A 13,769-nucleotide genomic window follows, 5' to 3' on the forward strand; every position below is an offset into this window, starting at 1 on the left:
CTTCACTGAACCTGAGACCTCAGCTTAAGCATTCATCACCTTGTAAACAGTGAAAATGGTAAAATGTTCAAATGGTTACTTTGAACCCATGTTTTTATACTCGCCTAAGTCTGGCCCCATAGTGATATCGCCCTAAATCCAGTCAAACAGCAAGGAAAGTAAGTTTAAACCTAAACCAATATGTCCGCATCGCAGTTATTTATCAATTATTGTTGAAGAGCACATTAGAAAAATAAAATGTAAGTATTTGTGTTCAAAGCAAATTGCCAAATATATTTTCACTCAAATGTATAAAATACCTAAAATAATTTGACTTTATGATTTAAAAAATAACATTAAAAAGTTAAACTAACTAACTAATGACATGTAAAGGAAAAGCTTGTGTTTAAAACAAATAGATGTAGCTCCCACTACAGTAAGTACATTAAACGCTTCAGGTCATGGAAAGCACGAGATAATCTATTTATACTAAAATCAAGACTAAGTACATTTTAAACTGAAATATTAAGATTTGTACAGATCCACCACTTCATAAATGCCAAATCAATATTTTGAATTGGTGTCATATTATAATCAACAGTTGTTCGTTAAATTTTGCTGAAGTTCTGTAAGAAAAATACATTTTCTCACCAGTTTAATAATCTAGGTTTGCGATAACATCAAAGGACTGAAAAATCCAGCTGCATGTACAGAGGTGTACAAAGCTTCCCTCTGTTTTTTTTTTGTTTTTTTTCAAAGAAAGTGTTTCAGATGGAGTGGCACATCGGAGCAAATATGTCCTTTAAATCAAACCGAACAAATCATACGCATCTGTTCATGCACACTTTTCATAAACAAACGGTAAATCTCTCTCAGGGTTATTTACACTCCGTGTTAAAGTTGCAGCGCTGGGCAAGAAATGCATCTCGTTCTGGTCTACTGCAGAGGAGCTTTGTGGAGAAAAGCTCGGCTTCCTTTGGAGCAAACAAAGAACACTGAATCCTCTCATCTGTGTCCTCTACTATGGTGTCAACTAGTTGTGTGATCAAAGTGGCAAACACACACACACACACGGTGGCTGATTGAAATTCTATGGTAGGAGCATTATTACACGTTTGTATCCCTCCCCTTTCCCAGCACTGCCTCCTATAACTAATGGCTCAGTCAGCCCAGTCATAACAAATATCCAGCAAGATTTGTCATAATTGTGTGTGTGCATGTGTGTTTGTGTGTGGGTAATTGTGCAGCCCATCTTCTTAAATGTAACGGGTCATTAAGAAAGAAAAGGCAACAAGGTGGGGACATAAGCAGTTAAAGTCTACTGAAAATTCAGAAGAAGAAAAATGGGGAACAAAATAAGAGGCTGGCAAAAACAGAGCGGAGTAAACAAAGATGTAAGATGGACACCAGTAAGGTTAAGGAATATGATAATGTATACTTTGATGCGAGGTTGATTTGTTTCACATTCTGCCATCAAATTTATCCTCTTTACCATGCAACTGGTCTTGTTTACACTGGAAGTAAGTCAGCATGATTGTTTTCTGTGATACTGGGGTTCCACAATGATATTGACACATAATCGGTTTTAAGCGAAAAAAGGCTTTAAAAAACATCTAAAAGACACAGCATCATATTGAATTTTGGCAAGAATATCATAAAGTCCATCCTTGCAATATTTTCAGTTTGAGAGAAAAACTGTCAGTCATTTTATTTACAGGATATAGCAATAGTGGACATCACAGCAGAGTAATCATATCGTCCAGCCATTCAGGCTGCAAAGATGAGGCAAAACGGTACATTAGAGGCAGACTAAGCAGATCCCGACTTAAACTTTGCCCCCCCTCTTCTGTTGTGGAACAAAACAGTAAATCAGAGAAATAAAACAGAATTTACTAATCATTGTGTGAAGGGTCATCAGAGCTAGCTGGCTGCCTAACAGCCATTTATGTTGGTAATTTATACTGAGCTGTACTTTGACTGAAGACATTACAATGCTAAAAACTTCACGGTGACTGCAAATACATTTAAAACAATGTGCAGACAATGTGCATTTAAATGCACCAACATCAATCCAATTACTCTCTGCAAAGTCTTGGACATGCACAAAGGATTGTGGGCCTTTTGAAAACACAGAGGATAAGCAGAAGAATCCTAAAAAAGTAACAGGCCAAAGGATTAGATTTAAGATCATCTGAGAATCCTTCCTGTCTTTAAGAAGCAGCTCACATTAATTCACAGCCGTCTGATTAGCAGAGTTGCTGTAATGTTTTTATAACGACAAGTGCAGGTAATTGCTGCGGCTTGATTGGCATCCAGGACTGAGCCATCGGTCCAATCAGACATGATGCTGGTAGGGCGGGACGAGGCAGCAGCAGGTTAATGAAGCAAGTGCAGGCCGCAATCCCGAAGGGGGGCCCGCACATATTAATTTACATACGGAGGGAGACCTGGAGAAAGGGAGAAGGGGAAACAACATGCATTCTTTGACACATCTTTCATCCTTCTTTGTCAGAAAAACTAAGGGTGTTTGTCTTTGTTTAAGGGATGCCCTGAAATGTTCCTTTAGAATTCATCGAGTGTAATTTAGAATTCATTGTTACGTCAGTAATAGTAAGTACAAACGCATCGAAAGCATACTGAAAGCATACTGAAAGCACACTGAAAGCACAATGGGATGTGGCTCCGACACTGTTTCTCCTCACATATCTTTTTACAGTTGAAGAAAAACGTTTTGTTTTGGTTTCATCCCCAAAAACTTTTTCCAACTTTCGTCAGCTTTGTCCATTTGATCTTTATCAACCTGCAGAATGATCTTTTTGAGGAGAAGAGACCGTCCAGTCCTTCAATGCCCACGTTGTTGCTCAGTTTCTCTTGATGTTTAATGTGAGCGAGGCCTTTGATTCCTTACAAATTGCCCTGGATTTTGTACAACCTTGCAGACCTTTACATACCTTGTTCTCGGACGGATTTTTGTTGGGCGAACACTTGTGGAAGATTAAGACAAATAGGTCTTTCCAAACGCACAGGAATCAGAGCACACTTCTGTAGAGGACCACTCACACATAAAAGATACTATAGCCACCTCACACAGCTCTAGACATTTTATAAGTAACACTGTAAACTGCTCTTAAGGGATTCATATTTAGTACTTGCTGCACATTAGCCGAACTTGATGAAATGAAAGCTGTTAGCATGCTGTGTTAAAAGGGCCTATCAGATAGATACAGTTATGAATCTATAATATGAGCACTCAGAAAAGAGCCAGCAACTTGACAGTAATAGTGCAGCCTAAAGAGCCATTCTAGCAGGTAACAGTCCTCTTTGCCATCATCAGCTGTTGTTTCTTTCTTATTGGCCACTCACTGGGCCTTGCCTACACTCAACTATTTGATTTCCATCGTTCTTAACCGTCCACATAAATTGTCAGGAGCATTAAAGCTGTCCTCGACTGTTTCAGACAGGGTGGGGGGAGAAGAGAGTAAGAGAGTGAGAGCGGAAATCAGACAGCAAGGGGAGGGGATGGGGGTGAGGAGAGAGAATAAACAAAGTAAGTGTTTTGCCTTCCATCATTCTCCTGCACTACTCAGCTTTATGAGTCCCTCACTCCAAATGCCTCAGCCACAGCCCCTACAGCCTGGCCATTGATTTTCATATTACACTCTTTTATGTATTTATTTATTTCATATATTTCTTTTTAAACATCATCGATGAGCCGCAGGAGGACAGACGGGGCCTCTGGTGATGTTAATTCTGAGCCCCAACCCTATCCTCCTCCTTTGATGGCTTTAATGGAGGCTAAGGTGTCCCATGGGAGTAAGCAAGCCCAGTGATATGGGGAGGGGAGAGTGTGCAGAGGAGAAAGATGTGCATGAAGAAACAAGACGGTAAACATAATGTATGTTCCCTTAGTCTGGAATGACAGAAAAAAGAAGAAAAAAAACCGACATTAAAGATTTTTACTCTGAAATTAAACAAAGCCTTGGATGTGCTTGTTCCCTTTTATCTTAAAGCTGGAAGGAACGTTGTTAGTTTGAAGTTTGCTGTATTGTGCTTACAGGCAACGGCAACAGTAAAAATCCTTAAAACCCAGCAGATTGTTCAGGGTTTACCCCCCTCGATTGTGATGCCGGTAGTGTGGATGAGAGGGGGAAGGGGGAACTCCCGGGTGCCTGAAGGACATCCTGGAGATGTGAAGGGCGGAGAGTTTGGTGATCGGCTAATTTGACCGTGGGTGGCAGTGCTCACACACTGAGTGGCAAGGTTACCTCTCCCTGCTCAGAGAGGAGACCTAGATTTAATTAAGACTGGCCCCAGTCTGCAGATCCATTTAAAGGTGGGAGGGGGGGGGATACATGGCAAACAAAAGGTAAAATCACGTGCAAGAACATATCGGTCTAACATCTTATTTCCAAATGCCTATGTGCAAAAACCACGAGGGTGTGTAAATATTCATATGACAGTTTTAGTGGTGATTCTGCAAGCTTTGCTGGATCCATTCTTTGACATCTTTACTTTCCTTGCAATCATTTTCAGAACATTTAAACCTAATGATTTAGGGTTTGATCTCTGACCTCTGAAACTTCTGTTAATCTCTCAGATTGAATTTGTATGAAATGGAGCTTCTCAAAACTGGATTTGCACCCAGATAATGCAGCTAGGTTTCGAATCACTCTGCATGTGTGTGCTCAACTGGAGTCAAATAGGCCTATTCACTCAGGAGATAAAATACTTTTAATGAAAGGGATGCAAAATACAAACTTAAACGATTTGGGAAAATTTGACACACACTTCGCAATCGATCTTAGATTAGCAAGATCGCAAACTTGAGTTCATTTAAAACACTAATGAGAGAATTTTCAAGTTTATTCGGGCATATTTTGCTGACCATTTTATATATTTGGCATTGAGGTGTAAAGCACTGTAAATGCTTCCTGTTGCAATTACATCGGATATTTGCCCCCCAAAACATGACGCCAAAATTTAGAACTCCTGCTTTTGAAAATCTGTGAAATCTGTGAGATTTGTGCTACTTTCAAGTTGCGTGAGAAGTTTGGCTCATGCTTTTTGGCGCCATAGCAGCTGTTCCGGTTATACTTTTGAACTACTGAGTGAGGATCACCTTCTCCTCCATCCTATCAATGCTATTTCTGATTAATGGCACCTGCTTTTCAGAACTCTATCTGCTGGAATCTGCATACCAATGATCCCCGTTGCCTATCGATTCACCCCTCATCTCCCCCACACACCCTGGAGACAGACACACGCACTCTCCCCCACGCACACACACATATTCATCCTCTCTCCGTCTCCCTCCCCCGACCACTGTCATTATAAAAGTCAGCAGCTGCTGCATGCATTGATCATAAATCATAATTGCTTGTTCATTTTTCCCCACTTGTTTAATGTTGCTGTCAAGGACAGCATGGGGAGAAAAGGAGGAGGCGGGAAAGGAAGAAAAAGCCCAGAGAAAGTTTACTGAGACGCGGAAAAATTAGATGAGAAAAGAGAGATATGGGGGGGGGGACATCGCATCGCAGTAGAATAAGTTTTTGTAGTGGCCCTAAGAGGAACTGCAGTCAAGGATACTTCTGTATATTCTTTAGCATTCAGCCACAGTAGTTACCACTGAGAAACCTAAGATGTGTGTATATATGTAATGTAGTTTTTTCCAGATAAACCAAAGCAACTTCAAGCTTTATTAACAGTAAGAAGGAAAAACACATGAAACCCTCTTCCTCAACTAGCCTGTAGGACTGCCTGTCATCTCAGCTGCAACGTTTGTGAGCTGTAATTATATTAATTTCTTTAAATGGCTGAGGTAATGATTTATTGATGATAAATTTCTGCATGTTGCACATTTTAAGTAGTGCTTTAATTTTCTGACATATCCGTGCCAAATATATTTCTGCTTTCTTAGAATAAATACTTATGACATTATTTGCTATTAACACAAATAAGAATAATGTGCAGAGAAAACCCACCAGAACAAAAAAAAGTTTCTCTTTTTTTTTTTTTTTTTGTGGGTGGGTGGGGATTGGATTAATTATTGGAAAATGTGCCAAGGAAGTAAAATCCCTGTAGTGGTCACAGAGTATCTACCAAGCGTCTCTGCGCCCAGTCTGGATTGTCACCCGAACACACACTAAGCTCTCCTCCTGCATGTGTGTTGATGTGGCAAACCTTTAACCTTTAATCACAATCTTCCCTCTGGTCCCACTGGCACAAACAAAATGAAACTCGGGCAGACTAAAAACCTAATTTCACAGAGAGATTTGCACCAGAGACCTCTGTGTACTCCAGCTAAGTTTCTGTCTCTGATATGTTTGTAATCCCTCCTCTTAGTCCTGATGTAAAGTTTAGCTGAGGTTCACTGTTTGGGGGATATGTTGCCCTGTTGTCCTTGATGTGTGAATTCAGAAATGATGAAGAAAATAGGTTTAGCCACTTTATAGAAATGAGTGCATCTTTGGTTGTCCTTTTGTGTGCCCTTTAGCTGATAAACAGAGCTGCAGACAGGTTTTCTATCTGTTCCCAGCAGGCCTGAGTCTGACATTTAGTTGTTTTGACAATCCTGCACTTGTATTTTTCTGATAATCTTACAGGAAAATGCTCCCAGGAATTTTTAACTTTGTGATACACCTGAGTGCACAAAAATATATCCTCGAAATGATTTGGTCTCTGACTTTGTTCTCCTCTTTCTTTGGACCACTTTTGGACAAGCATTATCATTTTTGATCTGTTAAGAAATAAGACTGCATGCCATAGCTCCTATATACCATTAATTCACTCTCTTTCTCTTTCATCCATCTTGCTTCACATCATTTGTATGGTAGAAATGATAGATTGGTGTGACTTAAATTCAGCAAAACTGCAATTGTACTGATAGATCAATCCCTATCCATGCTGCTCCTAAGCATATTGCTCCACCCCATTAGGGTGATACACTACTGCACTGGGTTGGATCTCTCCTTCTGGTATTGTGCAAGCAGCTGCTTTATTGAACAGTATGCTGACATCCAGTCGGCATTTCTGCATCGCAAGGGGAAACTTTGGATGACATGTAAAAGCGGAGGGTTGGTACAACATGCCTCCATAATGGGATGGGAACAGGGGGCACCGGAGAGGGAGGGGGGTGGGGATTTAAACTGCAGGTACGGGGGGAGGCAGAGAGATGGAGAGGGAGTGTCTCTTCCTGGCTGCTTCCAAAGCAAATGGAAGACAATCCAATTTCCTGTGATTCCATCAAGCCTCCGTCCTGGATCTGGGGGCATTAGGGAGCGCTGAGAGGACAGGCCGCTGACCCCTCACGTGAACATGCAAGGAGCATGTTTGACGCACACATGCACTAGCATGCTCAACATGTACTGCAGACCCTCTCAAACATAGATTTTTTTTTTATTGTTTTTATTATACCTAAAGATTTATGTTGTAAAGTCTAGGTTTTGTTTTGTGTACCGTCAGTTGCGCATTCTTGCATTCATGTGTTGTGTGTGTGTGTGTGTGTGCACATGTATGCTTGTTGAACAACGAACTGCAGATTAGTACTGAAGATTAAAGCTTAAACCCCTCACACTTTAATTATAGCTGTATGTATTTATGTGCATCAAGGCCTTCCACATGCCTGCAACTTGAAACGTCTGTCATCATCCCATGGTGCCACACTGCTTTCAAATCAAGAAAAAAACTATTCTTACACCTTTATTTTAAAAAAAATATATATAGTATATCACCTAATTTTATGTTTTCAGAAAATTACCAGGTTCTCAGTTTAATGTGTCAACGTGACATTTTTTTACTGCCGTTTTCCCCACTTTTCTCTACACTCAGAACTGTGAGTCACAATACACTGAGAACATCACAGGCTGCGATTTGACTCGCAGACAGACAGCATTGTTGTCTTGGGTTGACCACTGCACCGCTTTCCACGCTGGTGGTGATTTGCATCTGTGCCCTGCCATCCATCCAGAGGGAATAGAAAGCTCTAATCCAATCAGCAGGTCTCTGAAGTGCTGCCCCTGAGAGACAGAAAAACACAACAATAGGATCACTCTGCACTGGGCCCAGCCAGGGAAAGCAGACGGGAAAGAGAAGGAAAGGAAATGAGGGATTGAGGAGGAAAGAGACGGAGACAGAGAGGCAAAGAGTGAGAAAGGTGGCTGTTGGATTTGAAGGTGCAAAAAAAACTAAAGTAGAATTTAAAGAAATAAAAAAAACCAAAGATGGTAGGTGAGATAATGCAGGAGCGGTGACGAAGGAGGTGGGATGAGGAGGAAGAGAAGTCAGAAGAAGAAGAGTATTGGAGGGGAGTTGAGGAAACGACTTTGGGGAAAATTACCAAAACTGAAAATGTCTGCTTTTGGAAGGGCAAAGGTTGAAAGAATAATGAATAACTTTACCTTAGTGGTATTAGGAATTTGTAATATTACCACTGCAGTGATGTTTTACAGAATAGAAGGAAGTGTCATGGCACCTCTTGGCTTTTAATCTGTCTCTGACCATTTGAAGCCAATGTAGTCTGATCAACGAGTGCTCCTCTTCTCTGACCAGAGGCAACAATTTGATCCATTTATCATTGTTATGAGGTGCAAAGGCAGCCTAGAGTGGTGATTAAGAACTAAATCTGCTGTTGATGATGCCTGTCATATATTCTGTCTTATTATACCTGCACACACGCACACATATTTCCCCAACCTTGTCCCCAGTCTAACACTTCTTACAAGAGTTATATCTCTACCATTGATCCTCTGACCCCAAGTATCATTTGTACTGTTGTGAGGACACACACAGACACACTCATGCATGCGAGAGACCTCTTTAGATCTTCTGGTCACCACCTGACACTGGGTCTCCCCTCTATCGTCCATGAGGCTTTGTATCAGGGTCACATAGCCTCTTGGGACTCTCTTCTTATTTTCACACAAGTTTTATCTGTGTGTCCAAATGGCAAATGGTCTAAATTTATATAGTGCTTTTCAACCTTGTTTAGGTTAGAAAGTGCTTTACAGTGTGTTTCTCATGCACCCATTCACTCACACTGCTTCTTATTTGATATTTTCCTCTGTAATCGAGCATATCCACATGTGGAGCTGCCGGTGAACAAACCACCAAGCTTCCAGTTGAACGATGTCCACTCCACCTACTAAGCCCCTTCTGCCCAAAAGACTGATAGTTTAGGTCAGTGGAACCGTGGAGTACACTGTTGCCCAGAACATGCAGTATTCAAATGCAACAGGAAGCTATGCTGTTGAAGAAGGGTGACATTATTACCATGTTTATGACAATATCAAATCTGAATATACAGTCATTTCTTCAATAGGAACCAATGATCCAGGTAGGGAAACTGAAGCGTCAAAAGTTCCGATTTGCTTTCACTTAGTTATGAACCACATTCCCTCTTATTCTCAATCATATAACAGCGTGTGTGATGATTATTGTATTTATTTTCTCCCTCCCATCTTATTTCGGTTGTGTCCACAACACACTCAACTGCTTGCACTAACTTGTAAGGATTTGTTGATATAGGATGGTAGTGGCTGATCAGATATCAGATAAATTGAAGTGGTGGTGGTGGGGTGGGGGGTTTCTGCAGTAAAATGCCAAGTTGTAGTAGCTTGTCACTTCAGGTTGGCAGGTTGACTGGACTTGCAAAGTTTTTGTTTGCAGGCCAAATGCTTCTTAATTCAATATTTCTTGCTATAGTGCCCCTATCGTACAATAAAAAAAAAAAAAAAACATGGCACCCTTTATTCAGCTAGAGGTTCATTTGTATTCTAGCAGGTACAAGTTTCCTCCTGGGAAGTTTGAGCTAAAGTCATTTACAACTTTTTACAGACCGAATGTTTGCATTATATACAGTATATCCGATATTATTCTTTGAATTTTCTCTCTCTGGAATATTTCATTCCTCCTCAGTCACAGGTTTGCTGAAATGAACACTTGTTTTGCCTTTTACAGGATAATGAAGGACAGACAGCACTACATTATGGTAAGAAGACCTCTCATATTCATCTCAGCACTTCAGAAATTGTACACTTGCATCATTATGTTGCCTCCTCACTTTACATACTGCAGCTTGTTTTCTGTACACACCTGCTCTTTGTCTGCATTTGCCCCAAACCGATCATTTTTCCCTCCGTTTCCTGGAACTTTCTCTATTCCTCATCTTTATTCTCTGGAGTTTTCACCAAGTCTCTGAAGTCTCTTTCTGTTTCATCCTCACGGCACATATGTGCATGTCCTTTGGTATGTACAAGTGCATGTGCCTCTCTGGTTGTGTGCGTGTGTAATAATCGCAAGACCTCCCAGAGGAAATCAGCAGAGGTCCTTAGACTCCCCTGACCCTCTCATGCCCCAACACACATGTCCCTGAGGGGCGGTTCTTGTGTCCTCTGAGTGAATGTGTGTGTGTGACTACGCCATCTGTCCCTCAGCTTGGTGGCGTCGGGGTGGGCATGTTGCATCACCCAACGGACAGCTGCAAACACACTAACACACACATATGCACTCACCAGAGGAACCCCCGAGGATGGGGCATAAAAAGATGACTAATAAACATAAGCGATGAACTCAAAGAGACAAATAGCAGAGAATGAAAATTCATTCCTACCTCTCTTTGCACAGGGCCACAGTAGCTGGCAAGTGATTAATTGTGGGTTTACTGCTCGCCATAAATTGTTCTCCTCCTCTACTGCTCCCCTGAGGGCCAGCCACTTTTTACAGCTCAAGGCCCAGGCGAGACACCCGGCACGCGCACACACAAACCGGTTTGATAAAATACAGTTTAGAGAAACGAGAGGAAATCTGAAAGCATGGCTGGAAAAAAAAAGAAACTGCCAGGCTTTGTTAGTCTGATCTGTGTTTCCTGTGGCTTTTCACACCTCACACACCCCTTACCGTTTCATATGCACGACTCCAGTGTGCACGCACATTTGCGTACGCACTCTCATGGATTCCGATGTATCATCACATCTCCCACCAGCCAGCCACCTCTGGGCTGTAGGTTAAAAGGCCTGGCTGTCAATCAGTGCATCTGCTGACATCAGCGAACATGGCGCAGCACAAAGTCGGCTGTTTAGAAGGAGCGAGCGATTGACACCAACTGAGAAGAGCACTCACAACAAGAGAGGAAGAGAGGAGATGAGGAGGGGGTGAGGTGCCAGAGGGGGCAAGAGGTGCTTCGGGAATGAAGGGACCCACTAACTGGGTTAAGAAAGTGCAAGCAGCCCCCCCTCCCCCTCCTCCAGCACTCTGCAGAGAGAGAGAGAGACGGAGACAAGACCCTTTTAGTGGGGCACAAATTGCCAGTGGGGCAGAAATGAAGTGTTAGAGGGAAGCTCAGGTCCAGATCGGTGTCAGTGCTGGCCCTGCAGATGGGCTTTTCATTAACTACAGAACTGTATATACTGTATTAAACCACAGCATATAAAAGAGAGGAATGAGGAAAATTCACTCAAACCTGGTACACATCATCATTAAGCATCATTTTTCTACACACCAACATTTATCTCATTCAATATCATAGCAAAAAAATTTGGTAATTATCAATTAAATAGCCCATTCATTGATTTTTAAAAGTTTCAAACTTATATTTGAGGGTTTATGTGAATTTACATGATTTAATGCTCTCTAGATTTTATATTTACTAGTGACGCCATTCAAATCAATAATTTGAAAAGCAGCAAAAAACGAATAAAATAAATGAACTGGGCAGTGTGGCGATCATTGCTGATGGCTTTAATTCATTAGAAAAAGAAGTTGTCTGTAACAAAAAAGCCAGGGAAGCCTGTGGCGCAAGCGAGGGCACGGTTGACACTGATTTCAATGGATAGTTGACAGATCACTGGAATTATTCTGCATGGCAAGGCATCATATAGACAAGATATTTTGGTTTTTACCAAAGTGGGGAAATGACTGACAGACGCCGCTATCCTTACAGTCATCACGATGAACGCTTTGATGAAAGTTTGCACAAATGTCAGCTTTTTCCTCTTGAGATTATGTTATGCCTCTTTTACGCCACCGTTCTATTTCTTTCTCTTCGTAGCATCAGCGTGTGAGTTTGCCGACATCGTAGAGCTCCTTCTCAATGCCGGCGCTGACCCATTCATCAAAGACATGGAGGGCTCTCTTCCAGAGGAGGTCACTGAGTCCGGTGCCATCTCCTCGCTTCTGCGTCAGTACACCGCTCCAAAAGGCTAGATCGTTCTCACGTTTTCCCCATCTTTTCAGCATCTTTTCCCGTCTCCTTGTCTCCTCCCTGCTCAACTCATTCTCTCTCATTCGCCTTTTCATCATCCTTTATTCATTCCTGGAGAGACTTTGTTAAGCCCCCTGCGGTTTGTAGACCAGGACTGCAGAAGCTTTGTTTGCATTTACTTCTAAGTTCTTGAGGTGAGTTTAAATTTATCAGCTCCTCTAAGCTACTGTTGTGAACATGAATCATCCCATTTGATAAGACACATGAGATTAAGGGCACTGCATGTATTTTCAGTCTTTGAAAAACTGTATATCTCCACAGTAGGGTTGGGTGATACTGTGTTTGCTAAGAGGCAGCAGAGATGTGTCAACTCACTGCAGGTTTGCTGTTCTTAGGAAACCATTCCTTCACTATCTCCTGTCTAATTAGACTTCTGTCAACACTATACCAAAGCAACGAGCAGGACTATGTTCTGCAAATATTTGAGTGAGAAGATTTGTTTATTGGTGTGATGAAGCATCTGGATTTATCAGGTGTTAAGCTCACTAGAGGTAATAACAGTAGACGTTTCCATCTACTTTCATCTAAAACGGTATACAATTCCAGGAAATTCCCAATGTTTATCATAATATATCTTATCATATCAGCATAGATGAAGATTACAAATCACCCACCCCTACTGCTGAGGTCTGACAATCTGCCAGGCCTTTTAGTCTGGGTCGGTTCTCTCTAACGGTTTGTTCATGATTCAGTTGTGTTACATACCTAGGAAAGCTTTATCATTTGATATGTATCATCATTAAAGTCTTCAGTGAAGCCTGTGTGGACTTTGTTTTCTCTTCGAAACTAACGGCCCTAGCACCATAACATGGTGTGGTGCAGTACTGTACTCTACAACTGGACACGGTTCTGCAATACTCCTCTTTCCATTACATGCAGTATCCCTTCACTGTGGGTGTTTATTACTTCACAATTATTTAGCAGAAGCTTTTTTAAAGCAACTTCCCAGTAAGGAGTATAGAGGAGTACAATTTATTACACTCAATGAGTTTAAGACAGTCTTTTACTCCAGAAGGGTTTCTTTTGGGGGAGATAACGAAGGAGCATGACGGAGATCTGCAGAGAAACAGATTTTATTCTTTAAATCTATCCTTATGGTCAATAAACATGTTCTTGTATTCATTAGTAATGAACACAGTATGTGATTTTATGCACTCAAATGAGATATCCATGGGTTTTGCTGTAAATAGTGTACCAGACTTTCAAACAACTTCATAGAATAAGGAAACATGTTCCTGTGCGCTGCTCTAAAGAGTCTTTTTGGTCCTCAATTGATTTTTCTTTGTGACCAATCAGCACACAGCGCTGTTTCCGTGTCAGCTCAGCTCACTTGGAACCTCAGCTGAGGAGTACCAGTATAAATTACATGGTGTCATAAGATAAATAACTTTGCAGATAAACTTAATCTGTGTAAACAATCGTGTTACGCGTGAAAATAGAGGCAATTAATTCTAAGATCACAAGAGGCGAATTAGCACATCTCATCTGGGAAACAAACATGCAAACTATACAAAAAGGCTTGGAGCCACATTTA

General features: G+C 41.4%; 1 protein-coding gene across 1 annotated transcript in view; it reads left to right on the plus strand.

Annotated features, from left to right (window-relative positions):
* Positions 1 to 12,991, plus strand: part of acbd6 (acyl-CoA binding domain containing 6) — a 30,644-nt gene extending 17,653 nt beyond the window's left edge. The window contains exons 7-8 of the mRNA XM_072389532.1: positions 9,934 to 9,964; positions 12,023 to 12,991. Of these exons, the coding sequence (XP_072245633.1) occupies positions 9,934 to 9,964; positions 12,023 to 12,177 (186 nt within the window). The 3' untranslated portion in view covers positions 12,178 to 12,991. The remainder of the gene's footprint in view (positions 1 to 9,933; positions 9,965 to 12,022) is intronic.
* The last annotated feature ends 778 nt before the right edge of the window (positions 12,992 to 13,769 follow it).

This window comes from Leuresthes tenuis, unplaced genomic scaffold, assembly GCF_036924035.1.
Source record: "Leuresthes tenuis unplaced genomic scaffold, fLeuTen1.0.hap1 SCAF_7, whole genome shotgun sequence".
NCBI classification, from domain to species: domain Eukaryota; kingdom Metazoa; phylum Chordata; class Actinopteri; order Atheriniformes; family Atherinopsidae; genus Leuresthes; species Leuresthes tenuis.